General features: G+C 44.0%; 1 protein-coding gene across 7 annotated transcripts in view; it reads left to right on the forward strand.

Moving 5' to 3' along the window:
- OXR1 (oxidation resistance 1) overlaps positions 1-26,877 on the forward strand; it is a 189,363-nt gene that overhangs the window by 124,649 nt on the left and 37,837 nt on the right. For 4 of the 7 annotated variants that reach the window (XM_081204469.1, XM_081204474.1, XM_081204470.1 and 1 more), the window contains 2 exons: positions 22,115-22,197; positions 26,168-26,275. In XM_081204469.1, coding sequence (XP_081060595.1) covers positions 22,115-22,197; positions 26,168-26,275 — 191 coding nt within the window. Of the gene's footprint in view, positions 1-10,541; positions 10,832-22,114; positions 22,198-26,167; positions 26,276-26,877 lie in introns of those variants that run through there. The other 3 variants (XM_081204468.1, XM_081204467.1, XM_081204466.1) reach the window with 3 other exon arrangements.

Genomic DNA, 26,877 nt, shown 5'->3' on the forward strand with positions numbered 1-26,877 from the left:
TGCTGCAATTTCTAGCCCATGTGACGTCTCTTGTACCTTTAAGAGTTGTATACGAGGTAGGCCTAATTCAACTAAACATTAACTACAGGAGAATAAGTCACTTCTCACCTGACATATGTTGTGGAATCAGATGCACACTACAGGTGCAACTTCAACACCTATGCTCTGGAATTGGCATGTGATGGGTGTCCTTCCCAGCATGTCAATCAATATAGTTCTGTATGTTTACTTATGCTATTTTAGGTTATGTACCAATAGCATGGGCCCTGTCTGACTCACAGGCAGCCTGTCTCTGCAGAGCTTTTATACTAGCTAAGGAATTTTTTCTTAGGCTTTGGAAAACAGCTACTGTACTTGGGATTCATAACTGGCTAGAACTTTCCTGTTTGGCAGTCAATAAATGGATGGCTTATTTTTTTAAAAAAACCAACAACCGGGTCATGACTGATACTTTTAAACACTATGTGGCCCTTGTTCTTCAAGTGTGTTAGTGAAGATTAACTGAAATGGGTTCCTCTTCATTCCCCCCCCCCCCGATATTACAGTATATCATTTCACGTAGTGGTCTCTGCATAACTTGAGTTCTATTGGTCCTGTGCCTGAGAATGGAAAGGATAGGAACATAAACTAGGGAGGGAACTGCAATGTTGGATGTTTTGTTCAGCCGCTGGATATTATGATTCATATTAATCTTAAAAATAAATATTATCATTAAAAACTCCAGTAGGTACAGGGTTGTTTTTCCCATCTTTCTTTTGCCAATGCAGCATTCTGATGGGCAATTGGCCTTTGGCAAAATGTGCCCTTTTGTGCAGCCCTTCATAGGTAAAGGTTATTTATTAAGAGTTGGTGCACTTGCTGCATAGGAATGGCATGAGTATCTGGGGCAACTGGGCTGCTGGTTCTCACGAGGGGGAACGTTGATGGTCACCCGCTGTAAGCATTGGCCAGGTTCCTCAAACTTATATGCACCAGCCTATGCACCAGATATCCATCTCATGCAGTACCCCTGAACAATATATAGAAGTGACATGATCACACTGCAGATTTTTCACATTTAAGAACTAATTCAGATTTAATCAACAACAGAGAAATAAGGCACCTTTTTGCTTGGCACATGTTTATCTGAAGACCAGAGTATCATGGAAATTTGGCAAGAGTGCCTCAGAGGAGGCTCAGGAGTTATTCAGCAGCCATTTGTGCAAGCAGAATTTCCCTGAGAGCTCGCACAGCATCTACTGGCAGTATGCCTGGCATTCACTGCTGCAATTAGCACTTATTTTTATTGGCACCACATTTGTCCCCAGAGTAATTACAGGTCACCGCCACATGCTGTTCTATAGTTTTACCTTTTCCTACCTTAATCTTCTGTTGTTGTTTTAAAAAAACACAGCAACTTTCCTGTGCCTTGAAGTTTTTGCTAATTTTGGCCTCTTGTTTCTTTGCCATTTTATTGGGTTCAGTTACAGATAGGTAGCCGTGTTGGTCTGCCATGGTCAAAATAAAAAATTCCTTCCAGTAGCACCTTAAAGACCAACTAAGTTAGTTCTTGGTATGAGCTTTCGTGTACCAAGAACTAACTTAGTTGGTCTTTAAGGTGCTACTGGAAGGAATTTTTTATTTTATTGGGTGGTGAGTGATGGGAGCGCTCAAATCTAGCAGCAAGGGGGGGGGGGGACAGGGACTGTGAGTTGCCAAAACTTGCACAGAAGACCAATCCCACATTTCCCCACTGTTCCTGTAATACAGGACTTAAGAGAAAGCAGGGGAGAATCAGCAGGCGAGAAGTGGATTATTATTTGTATAATTCTTCCTTCAACTCACCGGTCATTTGCAAAAGCCCCCCCCCCTTTCCCACCCACCACTCCCACTCTTTACAGTGATTTTCCTCACCCAGATAGGCATTTGCAGGTGAAATTTGGCAGGACCTTGGTGCCCTTTCTTCCTGTTATTTCTGCTCTGCAACTGCAGGGTGGTAACTGGAGGTGAAGTTTAACTTTGCTGTTATTACCAACCAAGAAAATAACTCTAAAAACCAAATCTTAATAATACACTGCACTTGTAAAACCAACCAACCAACCAACCAACCAACCAACCAACCAACCAACCAACCAAACAGTAATGTTAATTGTGAAAATAGTACAAAAATATTATAATATATCCATTTTATTTGTTATTATTACTACTATTGAAGGGGAGCGGGTGGTGCTGTGGTCTAAACCACTGAGCCTCTTGGGCTTGCTGATCAGAAGCTTGACGGTTCAAATACCTGCTATGGGGTAAGTGCCCATTGCTCTGTCCAGCTCCTGCCAACCTAGCAGTTCGAAAGCACGCCAATGCAAGTAGATAAATAGGTACCACTGTGGCAGGAAGGTAAATGGCGTTTTCATACACTCTGGTTTCTGTCACAGTGTTCCATTGCGCCAGAAGCGGTTTAGTCATGCTGGCCACATGACCCAGAAAGCTGTCTGTGGACAAATACCAGCTCCCTCTGCCTGATAGCGAGATGAGTGCTACAACTCCATAGTCGCCTTTGACTGGACTTAACTGTCCAGTGGTCCTTTACCTTTCTTTCTTTTTTTTAACCTTTTTATTACTATTGCACTTGTTGAACACTTGTTACCCGAAGGTCTCCAAGCAATTTTCAAGACATTTAAAATATAAAAATAAATAAATTATATCATAAAAACAGAACAAAACAAACCCCCATAAGACCCACAGGAAGCTTTGGCAGCACAATAATAGCAAAACAACATTACATTTGCCTATCTAATCACCCCGTTGCGGGGATTCGAACTGCCAACCTTCTGATCGGCAAGCCCTAGGTTCTGTGGTTTAACCCACAGTGCCACCCGCGTCCCTCCACAGACAGCCACGACTGAAAAGGCCCTCTCCCTTTTCACCACCCTCAGGTCTCCCTCAGCAGTGCACGGAGGGTAAGTTATCATACCTCCCAAAGTTGATTAGTAATGAGTGTGGTAAATTATGGTAAACTGTTGGACTACACTGAAAAATCTAGACCTGGGTGAAGTGGTCACATAGCAAGCTCAGCCTACATACCAGTCACAAGAGTTTCTAGCTTTCAGCCCTCCCTGCCATGACTCCTGTGCCAGTAAACACCAGCAGGAGAAACCAAAAGCAGAAAATTTATTTACTACCAGTTGTAGTTCTGCTTCTTGTTTGGCACAATAGTCTACCATCGTTTCCCCACATTTTCCATAGCAAACAGACCATGAGAACCCACTCTCTTATTATCACACGGTTTATTTGCTACAAGAAATGTGGGAAAATAATGGGCAATGGATTTAATCAAGCTCCTTCCATTCTAGGCACTTTTTCACAAACAAGGGCTGCAGGTATAAGCCATAGCTGAGACAACTATTTAAATTAGCTTTGGATAAAAATACAGGGCATCTATATTTTTAAATTATATTTCCAAGACATGCTGTTCTTCCTACAGAAGTGACTGAGTCATTTGCTCAATGACTGAACTCTTGTTTACGTGATGTTTTTTTTTTTAAAAAAAAGTGGGGCTCATTAGCCAGCTTTAAACCTCAAGTAAATGGGTGTTGTGCTATTTGCAGCCACCCAGCACATTGTATGAGATGTCAGAACTCTTGTGTAAAGCACACATGCCAAAATTACTCAATAACTGAGTTCACTCCCGTACCACAAACCTATGTGTAACTATAATGCAGTATAATGATACGTGCTATTACCTGGCCTTAAAAAAAACCACACCAATACATACAAATGCTTTAAAAAAATCAAAAACCCTGCCACAAGTCACAAACAGCCATCACATATCTAAGTTTAAGAAAAAAGGATTTAAGTGAATATTTTCAAGTGCAGAATTCTTGGGAGAAAAACCATTCTTCAAACTCGCAGCCCATCAACAAATTGCCTCCCAGGAAATATGCATGACCTTGCATCACTTACTTCCTTAACAGCCCTTCTTTTCTTTTCTTTTTTTAAAAAACACCTTTTATGTAAAACTTTTGGCAGGACCCCTTAACCCTCAATCCTTGCTGAAACAAAGCCTCAAGGCGCAATCCTGGGCACAGGTTTATCCAGGACTTCACACAATACAGAACTGCATATGGAAATATCAGCCACTCACACGCTATACATATTATATAGCACATGCACAACTGCACATGCTATACGGAGGCATGTATCTACTTACAAATACACACATACATAGTGTGTATGTGTTACACACAGAGGCAAGATCCCACTGACTACATACAATATGGTGTGTGTGTGTGTGTGTGTGTGTGTATATATATATATATATATATATATATATATTTGCTTTCGTAGATTTTCACGGGTACAGGAATGCAGGTTTTGGTGTCTTCGGGTGTCTTCCCGTGTAAGAGTTGGGGTGTCTAGGCGACGTTTCGACGAGGTCTCACTCGTCATCTTCAGGCTGGTGCTTTCGGCTTCTTGTTACTGGAACAGAGCAGGATCTCAGTGTTTGAGTTCCTATAAATACTGTTGAGGGGGTGTGGTGTATAGCCTCCAACGTTCTGGGCAGAGAGGAAGTTCCCAGGTTAGTGTGTCTTTTCTTCTTTTGTTCATTAATTACTTGAGGGATATCTTGAGTGATTTCTTGAGTGATATTCTGAGTACCACTTAGGAGGGTCATTAGGTGTGGATTAGTTGCTAAAGCTTTCGTGTCTTGACCTCTTGACCTTGTGAAGAGTTTTTTCTGAGAAGATGGCTGTACTGCACTTAGTTGTGCTCTGGCTTGGCTTCGTGTATAGGGGCGAGCTGTGGTTTTGTGCCCTGTGCCAGCCAGATCTGTGTAGGGATTGCAGGGGGGTGCAGCATCCGGAGGTGCCACTATGGTTTGGCTACTGGATGGTGTCTGTAATTTATCTGTGGAGAGGGTCTGGGTTTGGGTCTGGTGTGGTTGATTGGAGATGGCGTTCTGTGTGCCTCTGGTTCTGGTGTCGGTTTTTGTGGGGAGGGCTATTTTCCAGATGTCTGGCAGGCGGGACGTATCGTCGCGCTTGTTCATGTTGTGAGGGTGTTTCTCTATCTCGATGGCTTCCATGATTATTCTCTTGTGGTGGTGTTCCATGTTAAAGAGCAATTTGGAATCTGAAAAATTAATTTCGTGTCCTGTTTCTTTCATGTGTTGGTAAAGAGAGGAAGTTTTTTCTTCTTTTTTGACGGCATTCTTGTGTTCTGCGATACGTGCATTTATTCGTCTGTTTGTTTGTCCAATGTACGTGGCTGGGCAGACTTTGCAGGGTATTTCATAGACCCCTTGGTTTTCTAACTGGATTTTATCTTTGGGGTTTCTGAGGATATTGGCTATTTTTTGGTTGGTGCAAAAGGCTGTTTTGATATTGTGTTTATGGAGGATTTTGCTAATTTTATCTGTAGTGCCCTTGATATAAGGAAGGAGGGCCATGCCATTGTTTTCTTCTGTGTCTTGGTTTTTGGGGGGTGTTTCTTTTTGGATTAGCTTCGTAACCCTGTTTTGCTGGTATCCGTTGGCGATTAACACATTTGAGAGATTCTGTAACTCAGTTGTCAAGTGGTCTTTGTCAGCCAGGCGTTTGGTTCTGGAGATGAGAGTCTTGGCTACGGAGTTTATTTGTGCAGGGTGGTGGTGTGATTGTGCATGTAAGTAGCGGTTGGTGTGTTTTTTTTTTTCCGGTAGATAGTGTGACACACTATCTACCGGAAAAAAACACACACCAACCGCTACTTACATGCACAATCACACCACCACCCTGCACAAATAAACTCCGTAGCCAAGACTCTCATCTCCAGAACCAAACGCCTGGCTGACAAAGACCACTTGACAACTGAGTTACAGAATCTTTCAAATGTGTTAATCGCCAACGGATACCAGCAAAACAGGGTTACGAAGCTAATCCAAAAAGAAACACCCCCCAAAAAGCAAGACACAGAAGAAAACAATGGCATGGCCCTCCTTCCTTATATCAAGGGCACTACAGATAAAATTAGCAAAATCCTCCATAAACACAATATCAAAACAGCCTTTTGCACCAACCAAAAAATAGCCAATATCCTCAGAAACCCCAAAGATAAAATCCAGTTAGAAAACCAAGGGGTCTATGAAATACCCTGCAAAGTCTGCCCAGCCACGTACATTGGACAAACAAACAGACGAATAAATGCACGTATCGCAGAACACAAGAATGCCGTCAAAAAAGAAGAAAAAACTTCCTCTCTTTACCAACACATGAAAGAAACAGGACACGAAATTAATTTTTCAGATTCCAAATTGCTCTTTAACATGGAACACCACCACAAGAGAATAATCATGGAAGCCATCGAGATAGAGAAACACCCTCACAACATGAACAAGCGCGACGATACGTCCCGCCTGCCAGACATCTGGAAAATAGCCCTCCCCACAAAAACCGACACCAGAACCAGAGGCACACAGAACGCCATCTCCAATCAACCACACCAGACCCAAACCCAGACCCTCTCCACAGATAAATTACAGACACCATCCAGTAGCCAAACCATAGTGGCACCTCCGGATGCTGCACCCCCCTGCAATCCCTACACAGATCTGGCTGGCACAGGGCACAAAACCACAGCTCGCCCCTATACACGAAGCCAAGCCAGAGCACAACTAAGTGCAGTACAGCCATCTTCTCAGAAAAAACTCTTCACAAGGTCAAGAGGTCAAGACACGAAAGCTTTAGCAACTAATCCACACCTAATGACCCTCCTAAGTGGTACTCAGAATATCACTCAAGAAATCACTCAAGATATCCCTCAAGTAATTAATGAACAAAAGAAGAAAAGACACACTAACCTGGGAACTTCCTCTCTGCCCAGAACGTTGGAGGCTATACACCACACCCCCTCAACAGTATTTATAGGAACTCAAACACTGAGATCCTGCTCTGTTCCAGTAACAAGAAGCCGAAAGCACCAGCCTGAAGATGACGAGTGAGACCTCGTCGAAACGTCGCCTAGACACCCCAACTCTTACACGGGAAGACACCCGAAGACACCAAAACCTACATTCCTGTACCCGTGAAAATCTACGAAAGCAAATATCTCACCTCTACGGGGAGGAAACCTTCCAGCTGACAAGAACCTACGAGAAACTAGAAATCCGAAGAGCCACCATCTTATGTGATCTCTTGTTCCTACGCAACTGCCGAGACAACAACTTAATTCCCACATGCTTCCAACTTAAATTCCACTCTAAAACCCCAGCTACCGAAAGGATCCTGAAACGAACTGAACTATCCCTAATCAGAAACGAACTACATAAGAAAAGATACCTACTAAACCAAACCAACAAAGATCTGCTCACTCTTCACCTCAAACTCTGTAACAAAATCCACCCTGCACTCTGGGACAAATGCAAACAACTAGCCGTTTGGAGAGCTGAAACAGAGTCCTCACATAAGACAGACATACACACCAACAAACTCCACAAACTAGAGAAACGCCAGAAGCCCAGCCACCCTCCACAACAACCCATGAAACAAACAGTACATAACATATCAGACAGGATCCTCACCTCAACTGAAACCAAAGTACTCTCCAAAGGTTTCAACTTTGCAGTCGCCCCGAGACGCATCCCCACGGAAAACATCATATGCGGAGTCGAAGCTAGCCTAACCAAAATCAACCCAGATGAAGCCAATAAAATCAGACTTGAAGTCACCAACATCCTCTGCTCCAGCAAACCACCCAGAAGCAATTTACACAAAGAAGAACAGAAAGCACTCACCAACCTGAGGAAAGACAACAACATAATCATTCTCCCAGCAGACAAAGGTAATGCCACTGTTGTGATGAACACATCGGACTACCAAGCAAAACTATCAAATCTACTCCAAGACCCTACCTACCAACCTATAAAAACAGATCCCACCACCTATCTGGAAAAAACCACCAAATCCAAAATAAAAGCCTCTCCTATCAGTGAAGAAATCCAGCTAAGAATCATCCCCAGAGAAAAATCATCCAGATGCCCCAAACTCTACGGTCTCCCCAAGATACACAAAGAAGGAACACCACTCAGACCAATAGTCAGCTCCATAGGCTCACCTCTACAAAATCTCGCTAAATTTCTCGCTAAGCAACTTCAGCCCTATGCAGAATCTATCGCTTCACACGTTACAAACTCCTTCCAGTTCATAGAAACAATAAAGAAGCAAAACCTACATCCCGATGACCTACTTGTGAGCTTCGATGTTGTATCTCTCTTCACACAAGTGCCCATTAATGAAGCCTTGACAGCCATTCAAAACAAATACAATCCCCCCGAATACATCCTGGACCTGACCAACCACTGCCTAACCAACACGTACTTCATCCACAATGGACAAAGATACAAACAGATAGAAGGAGCACCTATGGGATCACCCCTCTCACCGGTCATCGCAAATCTGTACATGGAACACTTTGAAACCAATGCTTTAGACAAGTCAGAACACAAACCCAAACTTTGGCTCAGATATGTTGACGACACCTTTGTAATTTGGCCACACGGGAAGGAAAAACTAGATAGCTTCCTCACACATCTCAACAGCCTACACCCCAAAATACAATTCACTATGGAAATAGAAGCCAACAACCAACTTCCCTTCCTTGACGTCCTAATCTACAAAAAACCTGATGGCTCCCTAGGACACACTATCTACCGGAAAAAAACACACACCAACCGCTACTTACATGCACAATCACACCACCACCCTGCACAAATAAACTCCGTAGCCAAGACTCTCATCTCCAGAACCAAACGCCTGGCTGACAAAGACCACTTGACAACTGAGTTACAGAATCTCTCAAATGTGTTAATCGCCAACGGATACCAGCAAAACAGGGTTACGAAGCTAATCCAAAAAGAAACACCCCCCAAAAACCAAGACACAGAAGAAAACAATGGCATGGCCCTCCTTCCTTATATCAAGGGCACTACAGATAAAATTAGCAAAATCCTCCATAAACACAATATCAAAACAGCCTTTTGCACCAACCAAAAAATAGCCAATATCCTCAGAAACCCAAAAGATAAAATCCAGTTAGAAAACCAAGGGGTCTATGAAATACCCTGCAAAGTCTGCCCAGCCACGTACATTGGACAAACAAACAGACGAATAAATGCACGTATCGCAGAACACAAGAATGCCGTCAAAAAAGAAGAAAAAACTTCCTCTCTTTACCAACACATGAAAGAAACAGGACACGAAATTAATTTTGCAGATTCCAAATTGCTCTTTAACATGGAACATCACCACAAGAGAATAATCATGGAAGCCATCGAGATAGAGAAACACCCTCACAACATGAACAAGCGTGACGACACGTCCCGCCTGCCAGACATCTGGAAATTAGCCCTCCCCACAAAAACCGACACCAGAACCAGAGGCACACAGAACGCCATCTCCAATCAACCACACCAGACCCAAACCCAGACCCTCTCCACAGATAAATTACAGACACCATCCAGTAGCCAAACCATAGTGGCACCTCCGGATGCTGCACCCCCCTGCAATCCCTACACAGATCTGGCTGGCACAGGGCACAAAACCACAGCTCGCCCCTATACACGAAGCCAAGCCAGAGCACAACTAAGTGCAGTACAGCTATCTTCTCAGAAAAACTTTTCACAAGCTCAAGAGGTCAAGACACGAAAGCTTTAGCAACTAATCCACACCTAATGACCCTCCTAAGTGGTACTCAGAATATCACTCAAGTAATCACTCAAGATATCCCTCAAGTAATTAATGAACAAAAGAAGAAAAGGCACATTAACCTGGGAACTTCCTCTCTGCCCAGAACGTTGGAGGCTATACACCACACCCCCTCAACAGTATTTATAGGAACTCAAACACTGAGACCCTGCTCTGTTCTAGTAACAAGAAGCCGAAAGCACCAGCCTGAAGATGACGAGTGAGACCTCGTCGAAACGTCGCCTAGACACCCCAACTCTTACACGGGAAGACACCCGAAGACACCAAAACCTACATATATGTATATATATATATATGTATATGTATATGTGTGTGTGTGTGTGTATATATTTGTTGTTGTTGTTTAGTCGACTCTTCGTGACTGAATGGACCAGAGCACGCCAGACACTCCTGTCTTCCACGTGTGTGTGTATATATATATATATATATATATATATACACACACACACACACACACACACACACGCATGCATGCAGAAAAAATACACATGCAACACACACGTACCTACCGACAAACACACACATACGTAGTGTGTACGTAGTATATACACACACATTTATGTACAAAATAATAAACTGTTGTACGGCCGCCACCATGGCGCAGTGGGTCGGTGCGTCCGCTAACCAGAAGATCGGTGGTTCGAGCCCACGCCGGATCCCTGCACTTCGCAGAGGGCTGGACTAGATGACCCTGGGGCTCCCATTCCAACCCTACCCATCTACGATATACTACGTCGGTAGACCCACGCCGCGCCGCGCGGCCCCTTTAAGCGCCGCAGCCTCGAGGCGGAGCCTGTCAAAGAAAAACTTTTGCCCAACTTTTCGCCCGGCGGGTCGAGCCCTTTCTCGCCGGCCCTTTTGGCTTTTCGGGCGGGCTTGCTGTGAGGCCACCGGCTCCGAGGGAGGCTCGAGAGGCAGGCGGCGCGACTACCACCCCCCTCCCCGCCCGTGCCGCCTCATGGAGTACCTCACGACTTTCACGGGCAAGAGCAGCCGGCTGCTGAGGGGCACCGCCAGCCGCCTGTGGGGCGCCGCGCCCGGCTCCGGGGGCCCCCGCCAGGTCCACTTCCAGGACTCCCTGCACGAGGGGGAGCCCAAGCCGGAGCCCCCGATAGGTAGGAGGCCTCCCCGCCCGTGGCGCTGAGGGGTCGGGACGGTGCGGGGTTTACTCGGGAGGAGGAACTCCGTTTATGGGGCGGCAGGGAGGGGGGGGGTCCTCGGGGAGAAATTTCCCTCGCCCCCCCCCCGTTTATTCTCCCCTTCCGCCCCCCCCCCGGCCCTCGCACACGTCACGAAAGGTATAGGAACGCGGGCTTCTCTAGGGCCAGGGCTACTTTGGGTCGGGGGAAAGGAGGCCTCCGGGGAGCCATGAGGAAGCCGAGGCGGAGCGGGCCTCCAGAGTTCAGCTCGGGTGGGGCGAGAAGCTGGAAGAGTCCGTCGCCCCCTTTCTCAAGCGTGGTTGCAGGTGGTGGTTGGGGCGGTGGATGTGTGTGTGGGGGGAGAAGGGCATCCTGGTGTGTGTGTGTGGGGGGGCTCCCCATTCCCCTCCTCATCCCATCCCAGAGGTGGGGCGGGGGTAAGTAGGGAAACTGGCGCCTTGCGTTGCTGTCAGGAGAAACTCGGGCCCACAAGTGTAAGAAGGCTGGGTGTGGGCCCAGTGGAGATTGCAGAATGCACGGGAAAGCATACATTTCCTACAAAAGGGACGCACAACTTTGGGTCCCTGAGCATGCTGAAGCTATCCAATATTGGAAGCGCTCAGGAAGGCAGCAGTATATATGTCATTTTGTATATAAATGTATGTATGTGAGATATATATGGATATATAGATAGATATATATCGCCACATGCAGACTATGTACGTGTGCGTTTGTCAGTAGGTACATGTGTGTTGCATGTGTATTTTCTGTGCATGTGCAATATTATATGTGAGTGTACACACACACACACACATTGTATGTAGTTTACCCATGGCCTTCCTCCTCCTTCGTATTCAATGACACCCAAAGGGAAAAGGTATAGGCGTGCTGGGTGAGCGTGCAGAGGCATCTGTTTCTTTTTTTATATATAAAATATTTTATTAAGGGTTTTCTTGTCTGTTTCTGCGCATGGATTCCTCTCACATGTGGACTTGCTTGTTGTGGTGGAGATTGGGCCCAGGGAGCTTGATGCTTTCAGCTGTGACACCTGGAAATCAGGAGGGAAAGAAAGAGGTGTGGCTCAAGACCAATACAATCACTTCGCCAGCATGGGGTGGGGGGGTGGGGAGAAGAGTAGTAAAAGTTGTATTTGCAGCTGCATCAAGAAGAGGCGGGCTGTGCCTTTCAGGAGCAGCTCCTTCCCCTGTCAAAGCTCAGCAGGGAGGGCTGGGCCAGTTTCGGAAAGCAGCCTGGTTGCTCACATGCCTCAAGCTCGTAGGAGCCTCTGCCATTTATTTGCACACTTGCTTTTCCTTTTGGGGCGAGGGCGGTTAGGGTAGTATTCTAGGCCTAGACCCTGCTGCACCTCTGGAGTGAGAGAACAGGTGAGGGGGATTGGAGGTAGCGGTGGCCATTCCTTGAAATCAAGGCTCACTTGCTTTCACAAGCAAACAGTGCTTTGCTCAGTGCTTTTAGTTCTGTAGGTTGCTTGGGACCACCGGGAAGTGAAGAAGATCACATTCCCAATAGTCTTTGTAGGTAGGTCCTAGAAGAACTTTCCTCAGTCTCCAGATGTAGCTTCCTAACATCCTTGAGCGCCAACAATACTGCCTAGGACTGATGGGGGCTGGAATCCAACAACATATGGAGGGCCACAAGTAGTATCATAGAATCATAGAATCATAGAGTTGGAATAGACCACAAGGGCCATCAAGTCCAACCCCCTGCCAAGCAGGAAACACCATCAGAGCACTCCTGACATATGGTTGTCAAGCCTCTGCTTAAAGACCTCCAAAGTAGGAGACTCCACCACACTCCTTGGCAGCAAATTCCACTGTCGAACAGCTCTTACTGTCAGGAAGTTCTTCCTAATGTTTAGGTGGAATCTTCTTTCTTGTAGTTTGGATCCATTGCTCCGTGTCCGCTTCTCTGGAGCAGCAGAAAACAACCTTTCTCCCTCCTCTATGTGACATCCTTTTATATATTTGAACATGGCTATCATATCACCCCTTAACCTCCTCTTCTCCAGGCTAAACATGCCCAGCTCCCTTAGCCATTCCTCATAAGGCATCGTTTCCAGGCCTTTGACCATTTTGGTTGCCCTCCTCTGGACACGTTCCAGTTTGTCAGTGTCCTTCTTGAACTGTGGTGCCCAGAACTGGACACAGTACTCCAGGTGAGGTCTGACGAGAGCAGAATACAGTGGCACCAGAGCAGAATACAGCAGAAGAGCCTTTGTAGATGCCAGAGGGTATAAACACTGGAAGCCACCTCTAGTGTTGGTAATTGTCTGTGAAAGTTTTGAAGCCCTGCTTCCTCTCCCCCTTCTGCACCCATGGAGTAAGCATGATGAGGTGGGGAAAGCCTACTCTTCTAACCATAAGGGTTTCAGTACTAAAACCATTAAGAGTAGGCTGTTGGCTTCATTATTGGCCATTCACTTCTTAGCTTATAGGGTGTGTTGGTAGCAAAAATGCTTTTTCATAATGGGCCCATTCTTGAGATTGCATCTCTAATTTCCATAGGCATTTTCTTCTGAAATGCATAGTCAAAGAGAATATTGATAGTGGCTCCTTATCTGCCTATCAAAATGCAAATGTTGTGAGGCTTGTAAATTACCTTGGGTTCCCAGTGGCCTGCACAACATCAGTACATTATGTATGGATTAATTTCCTAACCCACCTTATGGGGTAGTTGCACAGAAAATATGAAGCTAGGGAGAGCCATGTATGCCACTTTTAGCTCCTTGGTGGAAAGGTGGGATATAAATGCAATAATAAATAAAGGAACAAATTTTCAAATCTCCATGAAAGGGAACAAAGGACAACAGATGAGTTGGTGATAGTTTATTTTCAAATTCAAGTTGCTTTTTCCCATTATTCACATTATAATGGTGTCCTAGTTTTTACTTTTTGAAATATGGGAACCGTATATAAAGGTACATTAATCAGACAGCTTCCTGTCAAGTGTACACTTGGTCATAAACTTGGCTTTACTGCCAACTAATACATGGAAAAACCTTGATCTACAGAGTGATGATGAAAAGTATAAAAGCTCAAGTGAGAAAAAGGAAGAATACTTCTTGATGTCCTCTGTAATCCATCCAAGAGAACAGAGATAAGTGGCAAAAGAAGAGATTTAAGTGGGCAGTGCTTAAGCTGAAATGCATAAAACTCCATATTTCAGTTTAATAAAAATGTGAAGAGCCTTCTCCCCCATCCTTTAAGAAGTGCATTCCAGAACTGAATATGCAGTTTTTCCAAACCAGGGCAGAAATGAATTAACCACTTGCTTGTTTATTCTGCTCATCTATTGCTCTGTATTTATTGACATAGGAATTTTTATGCTATCTTTCTAACCATGGTCATTGAAAAGCTGCATAGATCAGGGATAGCGAAACTGCAGTCCTTCAGGTGTTCTTGGATTCCAGCTTCTATCAGCGCCACCCAGTATTGCCAATAGTCAGGGATAATGGATCTTGTACTCAGACATCATCTGGGGTGCCACAAGTTCCCCATCCCTGCTATAGATACTTAAGAGTTACATCTTTATTTTCTCTATCGTAATCTTTACTTCATTCTCTTCTTTTAAGATTTGAAAATTGGAGAGTTTGGAATTGTTGCTACTTGAAATTATTTTAAATCACCTTTCTTAGCCTGAATGACAGGTCTTGCTCTAATAAAACATAGTATTTCGTTAACGGCTGTTCAGGGTAGTAAAGCCCTAGTAATTAGAAGTTTCTATTTGAATAAGTGCTGAAATAGCTTTAAACGAGAGGAGTTGCACACAGTTGTCTTTAAGCAAGGGGTGTTGAATGCTGGAGCAAGTGGCTATTTTGCATCAGCAATATGTGAGCTCACTTAAAATTAATCTGCTTGCATTTGTAGTTCAGTTAAATTGAAATTGGTGGCCTTATTCACATGTAACAATAATCCAAAGTATGGTTTAGCATGAGTGAGCAAGACTGCTGGCACACCGTAATAAAATTGCAGGCACATTACTTCTCTCTCCTCCCCCTCCCCTATTCTGCATTACCAGGAGGAAAGCCATGGTTTGGCTTAGCATTGCATCTCCACCTGAGCTTGCGGTTTGTCCTGCTCCAAACAAACCACCAGACTGGATTTGGACATGCTAAGCCATCCATGGTTTATCTCCCAGGAGTGTGGGAGGAGTAAAGTGACCACAGCGTTGTCAGTATGTACCAGCAAACTTGCTCATCCAGTCTGTCTTATAGTTTGGTACGTGTGAGCCAGACAAATGAAACTCAAGTTTTATTTCTTCTGGGATAACAACTATTGAGCTTACATAATCTTGTGTGTATGAAGTATGAGCAAGACTGAAGTTGATGCGAGTCTGAAGTCTTTATAATTGTCTAGCTTGCTTCAGTTTAGCATGCCACCCTTAGTTGTGCTGTCAGAAATGATTTTATATCTGTTGCTTACTGATAGGTTTGCAGGGGTTTGCACTTTCAACTTTTCAGCCAGCATAAATAATTATCAGTCTGATAAACCTAGGGGTTTAGCGTTTGAGCTGCAAGCTGAGAGTTCTCTTTCAAATTTCAGTTCAGTCATAAACTCAATAGATTTTCTTTCTCAGCATCTCTCTGGATGCAGTTCTTAGGAAACTGCAGAAATAAAGAAGTGATTATTAGTAATGACTAGGCAAATACTTTTTTTTTTATTTCCTCTGGCCTATTAAATATGTTTTGACCAGGTAAATTTGTTTTAGTCCACTGTTTAGTCTCTGCTTCTTGATTTTTCTGCTGTACTAGATTTATTTTTGTGAAGCTTTTATTCAATTTTAATTTGTTTTGTGTTGCAAGCTGCTCTAACAACTTTCTGTTTTAGTGCCATGCATAAATATTGTAAATAAACCAACTGTACCTTACAGAATGTTGACAGGTTTACAGAGATAATGCATTTGAAACACTTTCAGTGCTTAGCTGTTCCTATTTTGAAGCTTTTGACAGTGCCCTCTAAAAAATGTCCTTCCTTTGACTTTGTCTTCACAAACACAACCTCAGCTAGGTGAACTAGCCAAGTTTTTTTTTGTCTCGCCTTCACCTGTAGCCTATGACTGTCCGTAAAGATATGTCAAATAATCATGGCAAATAATTCATCCATAAAATAGAAAGATCAACATAGATGCTTGTTTCTGGTACAATATTAAGCTTTAATGTAGCTTAGTGGTGGAACACATTATTTGTTTGCAGATGTTCCAAGCTTCAAAACTAGGAATCTCCAGATTGGTCAGGAAATGACTTGAAACCCTAGAGTGCCACTGCCAGTCAGTGGAAAATGCTGAGCTGGATGGATCAATGATCAGATTCAGTATAGCAAGCTAGCGAAAAGAATAATAAATGTAAAAACTAAAGTATACGTGTTCCATGGTGCTGGGAAATTATAATTTAACCTTGTGTATCTTAAATGTAAATGCAATATTATATAACTGGTAAATCTTGTCTCACTGGTTTGTGTGCATCTCTATTTGAATTAGTATTGTGTACTTCCAGATTCACATGCCAATGTTAATAAGTAATATACAATTCTCCTTTTAATTTTTTTTTAAAGACTTGTGCTTCTGAAGGTTTTGCCACATTTGGCTCCAATCGGTGGAGACTCATAGTGCACTGAAGGGTTGATGCTGCACACTCCTGCCCTTTGACTTACCGTATTTTTTGCTCTATAAGACTCACTTTTTCCCTCCTAAAAAGTAAGGGGAAATGTGTGTGCGTCTTATGGAGCGAATGCAGGATGCGCAGCTATCCCAGAAGCCAGGACAGCAAGAGGGATCGCTGCTTTCACTGCACAGCGATCCCTTTTGTTGTTTTGGCTTCTGAGATTCAGAATATTTTTTTCTTGTTTTCCTCCTCCAAAAACTAGGTGCATCTTATGGTCTGGTGCGTCTTATAGAGCGAAAAATACGGTACCTCTGAATGTCATTGTTCCAAATGGGGCGTTTTCTGTATAGGACTGTAAAGGTTGCAGGGATTGGGCTATACCTGTACAGTGGTACCTTGGGTTAAGTACTTAATTCGTCCCGGAGGTCCGTTCTTAACCTGAAACTGTTCTTAACCTGAAGCACCACTTTAGCTAATGGGGCCTCCCACTGCTGCCATGCCACCGGAGCATGATTTCTATTCTCATCCTGAAGCAAAGTTCTTAACCTGAAGCACTATTTCTGGGTTAGCGGAGTCTGTAAGCTGAAGCCTATATAACCCGAGGTACCACTGTAGTATTTTATTCAACCTAGGGATATCAAGCAGGCTTGGGAATGGGGAAGGTTTGCTGGGGTATGTGTTGAAAGATCCCAGTTTCCTGCTGCTCATGAATTCTGCACAATTACCTTATCTGCGTAGATAACTTGGTATGTGGGAACAATAATGTGTATCTGAAGGCTATCTTGAACCAGCTGTTCAGTGGCTATTGAAAGTGCTTCTTATTAACTAAGTTAAAGGCTGTAAAGGGCCTTGATTTTCTTCTGATTGAATGTTGTTCAGTTATTCAGAATAAAGGTGAAAATAAGGATTTTAGAAACACTACATGATGACAATGCATTAATGTATCTCAGTTTTGTTAGCATCATAATGCTTCTCTTGTTTTATGTAGCAATTACCACATTCATATTGATAATTAAAATAAATTGAGGTACTTAACATACTTAATAGTAATGAGAACCAATTTTTATTATATTAAACATTGCTTCTTTTTCATGTTTCAGAAATGGATTTTGGTATCCACTATTATAAACAGGTGAAGGAAGGGCCTCAGCCTTGTGTAATTCTCCCTTTCTCCTCCTCCTGTATTGCTGGGAGGAGAGTTCAGAAGTATTTGCTTCCGCTTTTGATTAACCATAGCTTGCTATGTCCAGAACTAGAACCGTGTGTAATCTTGGTTGGCTTAAACAAAGCAACTTCAGTAACAATGTTTTGAATTGGTTTGTTTGAAACAAGTATAGTTAATAATAACCACAGTTTGTCACAGCTAGGGGAGTGGGGAAAGAGGGTAGTATGCAAGTCTGAGGCTTGCTGTATGGCTCATTCCTGCTGATTCATATCACATTAAATTATGATTATTCTACAGGAAAAACTTCATCAATAGGAAACTACCGTATTTTTCGCCCCATAAGACGCACTTTTCCCCCTCCAAAAATGAAGGGGAAATGTGCCTGCGTCTTTTCGCTGAAGCCTGGAGAGCGAGAGGGGTCGGTGCGTACCGACCCCTCTCGCTCTCCAGGCTTCAGGAAGCTCTGCGCAACCCTCGGGAGACCGGCTCCGAGGGTTGCGCAGAGCTGCCTGCAATCCCGGGACCAGCGCAGCTCTGCCCGGCCACCGGGAGCCTGGGGAGAAGCTCCGCCCCGCTCCCGGTGGCCCTGCAGAGCTGCCTGCGCTCCTGGGACCAGCGCAGCTCTGCCCGGCCACCGGGAACCGGGGGAGAAGCTCCGCCCCGCTCCCGGTGGCCGTGCAGAGCTGCCTGCGCTCCTGGGACCAGCGCAGCTCTGCCCGGCCACCGGGAACTGGGGGAGAAGCTCCGCCCCGCTCCCGGTGGCCCTGCAGAGCTGCCTGCGCTCCTGGGACCAGCGCAGCTCTGCCCGGCCACCGGGAGCCGGGGGAGAAGCTCCGCCCTGCTCCCGGTGGCCCTGCAGAGCTGCCTGCGCTCCTGGGACCAGCGCAGCTCTGCCCGGCCACCGGGAGCCGGGGGAGAAGCTCCGCCCCACTCCCGGTGGCCCTGCAGAGCTGCCTGCGCTCCTGGGACCAGCGCAGCTCTGCCCGGCCACCGGGAGCCGGGGGAGAAGCTCCGCCCCGCTCCCGGTGGCCCTGCAGAGCTGCCTGCGCTCCTGGGACCAGCGCAGCTCTGCGCCGCCATCCCGAGCGGGGCGCTAAGTCCCGCCCCGCTCGGGATGGCGGCACAGAGCTGCCTGCCGTCGCGGGACTGCAGGCAGGTCTACGCCGCCATCCCGAGCGGTGCGCTAAGTCCCGCCCCGCTCGGGATGGCGGCACAGATCTGCCTGCCGTCGCGGGACCGCAGGCAGGTCTACGCCGCCATCCCGAGCGGGGCGCTAAGTCCCGCCCCGCTCGGGATGGCGGCAGAGATCTGCCTGCCGTCGCGGGACCGCAGGCAGGTCTACGCCGCCATCCCGAGCGGTGCGCTAAGTCCCGCCCCGCTCGGGATGGCGGCAGAGATCTGCCTGCCGTCGCGGGACAGCAGGCAGGTCTACGCCGCCATCCCGAGCGGTGCGCTAAGTCCCGCCCCGCTCGGGATGGCGGCAGAGATCTGCCTGCCGTCGCGGGACCGCAGGCAGGTCTACGCCGCCATCCCGAGCGGTGCGCTAAGTCCCGCCCCGCTCGGGATGGCGGCAGAGATCTGCCTGCCGTCACGGGACTGCAGGCAGGTCTACGCCGCCATCCCGAGCGGTGCGCTAAGTCCCGCCCCGCTCGGGATGGCGGCAGAGATCTGCCTGCCGTCGCGGGACCGCAGGCAGGTCTACGCCGCCATCACGAGCGGGGCGCTAAGTCCCGCCCCGCTCGGGATGGCGGCACAGAGCTGCCTGCCATCGCGGGACTGGTGCACTTCTCCCCATCGCCAGCCCCACAAGCTCGGGGGACAGCGGGGAGGCAGAGCGTGCCTTCCCACTGTTCCCCGACCTGGTTCTTCCAGCCCCGCACCTGGGGGGGAAATAAATTTTTTTTCTTTATTTCCCCCCCAAAAAACTAGGTGCGTCTTATGGGCCGGAGCGTCTTATGGGGCGCAAAATACGGTATAGTTGAGACTTAAGCACTCAGATACCTCTATCCTTTCCCCCTGCTCACTGTGCTACTTCTTGTTGTTGTTTAGTCGTTTAGTCGTGTCCGACTCTTCGTGACCCCATGGACCAGAGCACGCCAGGCACTCCTGTCTTCCACTGCCTCCCGCAGTTTGGTCAGACTCATATTTGTAGCTTCGAGAACACTGTCCAACCATCTCGTCCCCTTCTCCTTGTGATCTTTCCCAACATCAGGGTCTTTTCCAAGGAGTCTTCTCTTCTCATGAGGTGGCCAAAGTATTGGAGTCTCAGCTTCAGGATCTGTCCTTCCAGTGAGCACTCAGGGCTGATTTCCTTAAGAATGGATAAGTTTGATCTTCTTGCAGTCCATGGGACTCTCAAGAGTCTCCTCCAGCACCATAATTCAAAAGCATCAATTCTTCGGTGATCAGCCTTCTTTATGGTTCAGCTCTCACCTCCATACATCACTACTGGGAAAACCATGGCTTTAACTATACGGACCTTTGTTGGCAAGGTGATGTCTCTGCTTTTTAAGATGCTGTCTAGGTTTGTCATCGCCTTTCTCCCAAGGAGCAGGCGTCTTAATTTCGTTAAAACTGCTGTCACCATCTGCAGTGATCATGGAGCCCAAGAAAGTAAAATCTCTCACTGCTTCCATTTCTTCCCCTTCTATTTGCCAGGAGGTGATGGGACCAGTGGCCATGATCTTAGTTTTTTTGATGTTGAGCTTCAGACTATATTTTGTGCTCTCCTCTTTCACCCTCATTAAAAGGTTTCTGTGCTACTAGAGGCGGCTGAAGAGCTTCCCAATTTCCTTTTAAACTATTCACAGTACTCTGTTATGTCTAAACTTCAGAACTGTGGTTTGTTTAAACAATGGTTAGAACAAGCCAGGATCAGACAGTGGATTCAGGTTGTCTGTTATTTTTACTAACCATAGCTAAAACAAAACACCTTTCCTCAAATTTGAATGACAAAGGGTACTGTGTTTAGTTTCATTTGCTTCCTCTAGCATGTAAAAGAAGAGAGGAAAAGGGCTAATGGGCAAATCTGACGTTTTCTCATAATATTAAATAAAGGTATCCTGGTGTGGGTGAACCAACGTTGCTTTTTACATAGGAAGTAGGATGTCAAAGAACTGTTGGGAAATTACTCCTACTAAATACAGTACCCTTGTTCTGATAATACAATGTGGAAGTAAGAACCTTCTGGGATGGAGCTAAAAATAATGGCACCTTTATCAGATGTTTGAGATTTAAGTTGTGGTTTGTAGTATAAGGTTGCTATCAAATGGTTTTTAATGAAAGGTGAAACTTCATACATAGTGAAGGGTTTTCAAACAATTCTTTATTCTGTCTTACAGGCTTGTCCTCTGCAACACTTTTAATAACTTAATTGGAATAGTTACAACTTTAAGTGTTTCCTCTTGAAATGAAATCATTTTGATTATCTTTTTAGCATCGTTTAATCTGATGGCATCTATTGTTTTGATAGCTAATATTGTTGTGATATGACAGAGAAATGAAGAACAGTTATAGTAGAAAGTATAAAAATCTGTGCAGATAAATTTGGTTCTGAAGGAGGAATATGATTTCCTTGTGTTCCTTTCCGTCCCCACCCCCGTTTTGATTGGGCCATTTCCTAACACTTAGTATCTGAATGAATTTTGTGACCCCACCTACCATCTCCCACTTGTACATCTCACACGCTGTATAACATGTGCTTCTTCCACCCACATCCTGTTTTCTTTGGTGTGCTTACTCAGATTTACTTAAATGTTCAAGGAATAAATAGGAGGAAAAGTAACTGAAAGGCAGTTAAAGGGAGGAGGGGCGTTGTCTGAATTTCCTTGTGAATGGGCCACTTCTGAGCTGAGTTCACAGCTCCTTACAAATTAGCATTTGTGGTGCAAAGTAGTTCTGAGTGGAACATGACATTGCATTTCATTACACTTATACTATAATTTTTAGAAAGGACATGCATATAATCTGTATACAGAAGGCCAACTTTACATGAAAATGCACATCCTTTGTGTTAATGCTAATGGTTTTTTTAAAATCTGCATCTTAAAATTGTGTCTACTAAGCTGTGCACAGTCTGTTGTAGCTTATGGACATATCCTGTGCAGTGTAGAACTAATTGATGTTATAATTATTTGTTAGAATTATTTTAACCTTTTCCTATACAATTCTTGTCATACAGCGTGGTTTTTATTAATTGATAACACTCTGAATGTTTGCAGGTATTTGTGAAACTAGGAAGATATTCCCAATCACTGGAGTAGCTTATATTGGTCAAATCCTTAAAGCAAAACAGAGGAGTGAAGTCCCTGTTCTGGCAGCTAGTTGTGTTAGGCTGAGTTGAGAGTCACAGGGTATAAGCTGTGTAACTGGTGAAATAGATGTCTGCCCACGGGGCTGTAGTCAGCAGTCTGTGACAATACTGAAAGGGAGAGAAAAATGAATGTAACGCGTGCTTTGCCTCAATTTTTTCCAGATACTGGCCAGAAAAAGACCCTAGACAAGAAAGATGGGAGACGAATGTCTTTTCAAAAGCCTAAAGGGACTATAGAGTACACAGTAAGTAACTACTCACCTACATAATACGCAAGAGAAATCTATAAAGATTTGGATATGTATAATATTTGGATATTAGTTTTCTAATAGCTATTTAAGAAGAAAAGTGATGCATGTTACCTTTTTGTTTATTCAGTCTGTAGCTCTGGCATGCAGCTGATCACCTTAACAGGATTGACAAGTACTATTTTGAGTCTTTTCAGAAATGATGCAGTGTAATTCTGGAGAGGCAAAGTTAACCTTTCTAGTATTCCTGTAGAGGTTATCAAGTTGTAAATAACTGTAAATCAACAGGACATTCCTTTAGATGCACAAATTATTTTACTTCCAAGAAAGAACCAGATTTTTAAAATCCCTTACTGCCTTTATAGCTTTCAGCATTGTCCGTTGAATGCAGGTGATGGTGATGTTAGTCCATCTTTGCAGTGCCTTTAAATAACATTCTTATGCTCTCAGATCTCTTGCTACTTGGAAGCATAGTTCTATTTTTTCCAGCAGTATCTGAAAATGGAGCCTTTCTGTAACTGTTACGTTCTTCAAATGACCCTCAAACAGTGCTGCAGTCGAGTGTTTCGTATTTCTGGTTACTAAGGGAAACTGAATTAAGAAATGTTTTGCTACATATTGCCTGTATAACTAGGACTTATAAAGTTATAATTTTTAAACTGGCACATTAAACTGGCATGTTATAAATAATTTAATCTGATTTCTAAAATAAAAACGATGTGCTTTAAACTAAAATGCTATTAAGAACATGGATAATTTTTGTAAATATTTTAACAGTAAAACTACTATGTACTCTGAAGTTGCACTGACAACGTGATTGGCTGGAATTCCAGAAATTCTGATCAGTATAAGCATGAAATGTAATTAGGAAGTAAAATTATTCTCTCATATTAAGCAAATTACTGGAGTAAACAAAGTGATGCAGGCTGATCTGTCAGCTCTCATGCTTCTGTGTTTAACAAAATGGATTTCAGTATCTTGCATTAACCAGATACATGCTGCTTCTCTGAGCCTCTGCAATAACTTAAGATTGTTTACCCAGTTTATGCCATGTGGTTCCAGCGTGGGTTCCAGAAATCTATTAACTACAATATTAAAAACAATTACTGAATGTGATGTGTATTGTATCTGTATAAATAGGTGTAAAATATTGGACAGTTGGCTATCATTTGGTGTATTGGGTAGTATGTTCAGTAGTATTTCAAGCACTTTCAGAAAGTCTTGTTGTGAAAGTTGACATAGCTTCCAGTGAACCATATACCCTTCTGTGTCATGCTCAGAATCACAATATTGCAGTACCTTGCTTAAGTATTTGTATTGTTTCAGAAGCTTGTAGTATTCAGACTAAATAAAGTGCAGAACATATACCACTCTTAATTAATTGGCAGGGAGTTTAAAACATTGATTTAAAACAATGTTTAGCAGTAGTAATTTAGACCCTCACAGTTTCATTACTGCCAGTTCTACTGCTTCTTACTGCATGTTCCATCCTAGAATGATAACAGATTACAGAAGAGATTGAAAACCTTTCATCCAACACTGTTACAATTTTCTACCTTAAAATGTTAAATGTAGCTATTGCATAATACTTTGGAGTTCATTTCCCTTATTCACTTTCCTCTTACTGACATAGTATTGCCTCTTCTCCCTGTCCCCACCCATTTCCATGCACTGCTAGCATGTATGTTTGTTTCAATTTCTATCTTATGGTATTTCCAAGGCAGGTAGTTAAACCTTCATTCCTAAACCCACTCACCTGGGAATGTCACACTGAATTCAATAATATTTATTTCTGAGGAGACATAGTTTGTATCCAAAGTAGCACTATGTATTACTTTAAATGTGTCTCTGGGAGGAGGTGGGGGGGAATGAGGGTTATTTTTTTGTTTTTGTTATGTATTTTGTGTTTTTCTCTTTTATTTTTATGCTGTGAACCACCCTGAGATCTTCAGATGAAGGGTGATATGCCAATTTAATAAATAATAATAATATGTGAACTTCTCATCAGCATGTGGATATCTGCTTGTGCAATGGAACATTCTCCATCTCTCTCCCTGCAAAAAAATATGTTCTAGGGGTTCCCCCAAGCCCCCAGAGAAGATATGCTGAGGAGAGGGGCAAGTTCTGTTGTGCAAGTGTAAATACCACCCTTGGCTAAAATCATTCTGTAACATAAATTTTAAAATATGAAAATGGAAAATGGAAAAAAAATGTTAGGGTAATTTCTTCTTTTTCCATATGGCATTCCAAACGGCATTCTTAGAAAGCTATAATAGGGCCTTAGAAGCATTTTTTGATCCTACTTTATTAAGTACTTATTAGTACAAGAAAATGTCAACTTTCTGTGAAATTATAGAAAGGTTTTACTTAAGGAAATACTGTTACAAGAAAGGGATTATTTCTTGACTCTATAGGTGCCAAAGTGTTTCAGACAGACATCCATCTGCTGCTGGAGAATGTTGGGTCCTGTTAGCTCAAGATATATATAGATAGATGTAATTTCCTGTGATAACCATTGTGATAAACTGCTTTAAGTGATTGTTAGTCAAGTTAGCCAGAATTTCAATTGCTTATAAAAAGTAAGGAAGCATTTCTATTCTGAGAGTTAAAGGTGCTGTTAGTCTTCAGTCTTGCACTCTATCCATTCCCTACTTCGTTGTTAAAGATCTCTTCACTTTAAAAAACAACAACAGTATTTTAGTAGACCTGGTACTCTAGGAATTCATGGAACATAGTGGGGAACCAGCCTTTTCAGCCAAGGTGGCTAGCATTTCCTCAAATATTGTAGAAATTATTGTTGGATATCTGTATATTATGCCACGAAAACAGACACAGAGCAGCTGTCATGAAAAGAGTGGCAATCCTGCTTTTCAGCAAGTTTCTTATATAAAAAGTGGTTGATTTGCACAATTGTCCTTTACTGCAGTGGTTGTTAACCTTTTTTTTGGCCTGAGGGCCACATTGATGGTAGCCACCCATCTGAAGGCCACATACCAGTAGTAGGTGTAACTAGTAGTAGGTGTGACATGCGCACAAACACAAGATATGCAGGTGCACAGCACACTCCCCCTTCGATAGCCCTGGTTAACTCTGCATTCCAGCAGGCCTCCAGGGAATCAGCTGAGAGGCCATCAACATGGGATAAAACATCCCCTACCACTCTTTGGAAACAATTCAGATCCATTAAGTGGTGGGGCCAGACCATCTGTATCAGTTAAGGCAGTATAAAGGCAAACTGCATAAATACAGTACTCTGCATGCTTAAGGCCAGTAAGTGATCTTGAAAATAATGTGGGTAGGAAGTTCCTTAGGAACCATATCCAGGAGAAGCAAGATACAGTTGGAAGAGTGTGCCTTCGGAGGTGAAGTCAAGCCATTGGAGAGTTACAGCGCCTGCTGTGGCTGTAGAGACCGATATGTGAGCGAGAGATGCCTTGTTGCAGCTAGGGCAGATGAAGGCGTCTGATTGTGCTGTTGCAGTTGTACCATGGCGTTTCTTCTTTCTGCACTCCTCCCAGTGCTCATTCCTCCTTTGGTCACTGCTGTGGATACACAACTTGACTGATTGTCTCCAGATGCTGTGGTCGTCTCCAAAGGATTCCCACATGGTGGGGCTGATGTTGCCAGCCTTCATGTCACATTCACAGACATCCTTGTAACACAGAGTTGGTCTGCCAAAGGGCCTGGTGCCTGAGGCAGCTCCGTAGAGCATGTCCTTGAAGATCCTGCCATCTTCCAGTCTGGGAATTAGTGATAAACTTGTGCCAGGCTAAGCTTACAAGGAAAAGCTTGTTCATGTGAACTGGGTCTGCAAAGCCACAGCATGATCAAGAAAACCACATTCTGCCTGTTGGATTTGGACAATAATATTTTATTGAACCAGGTTGTGAAGACTGGTAGGCTTTCGAATTGAAGCTAAATAGAACTTGAATACTGTATTTCAACACTAGTTACCTTTTCTTAACAGGTTGAATCAAGAGATTCTTTGAATACTGTTGCCCTAAAGTTTGATACGACACCTAATGAACTGGTCCAGTTAAACAAGCTATTTTCCAGAGCAGTTGTTCCTGGACAGGTACTTCCTTTTATATAATATATGGGAGACTGAGCAACTGAGGCAAATATATTAAAATATTTTTAAGGGAAATCTGATCGCGGCCTGTCGAAGACAGTTTCTTACTCTGCTCTAATTGTGCCATGGAGGAAATCTGAAAAAAAAATAATGGTTGAGAATGGTTTCCCCCTAACTTGTCACAAACCTCAGATCAAGTACCAATCCCTTGTTGGTCTGGATCTGGATTGATCTGGATCTGGATTGAAGTTGCAACTCCAGGTCCATTTCTATGTTTTAAGTGGAAAGAAGACTTAGTACAAAACAGTAGCAAAGCCTCCAGCTTGCTTGCTTTCCCATTGCCGCCTCCTGCACGGCTGGGAGAAGGGCATTGCTAGCATTTAGTTTTGCTTCCAAAGAATCCAGGCTTTTCATTACATACAATTAGAGATCATGATTTAAACCAAACAAATTAGCCACTTCAAGTCATGGGTTATGAAACTGGCTTGTTTAACTAGCCAGCATTTGTTTTAAACTATGATCTCTGGTTCTTGTATAACAACAAGTTAAGATTATGGCAGGCATTAGAGAGAGGACATTCAACTGCACGCACTACAACTGAAAAC

Source organism: Podarcis bocagei (assembly GCF_964188305.1).
Source record: "Podarcis bocagei genome assembly, chromosome: 8".
In the NCBI taxonomy this organism is placed as follows: Eukaryota; Metazoa; Chordata; class Lepidosauria; order Squamata; family Lacertidae; genus Podarcis; species Podarcis bocagei.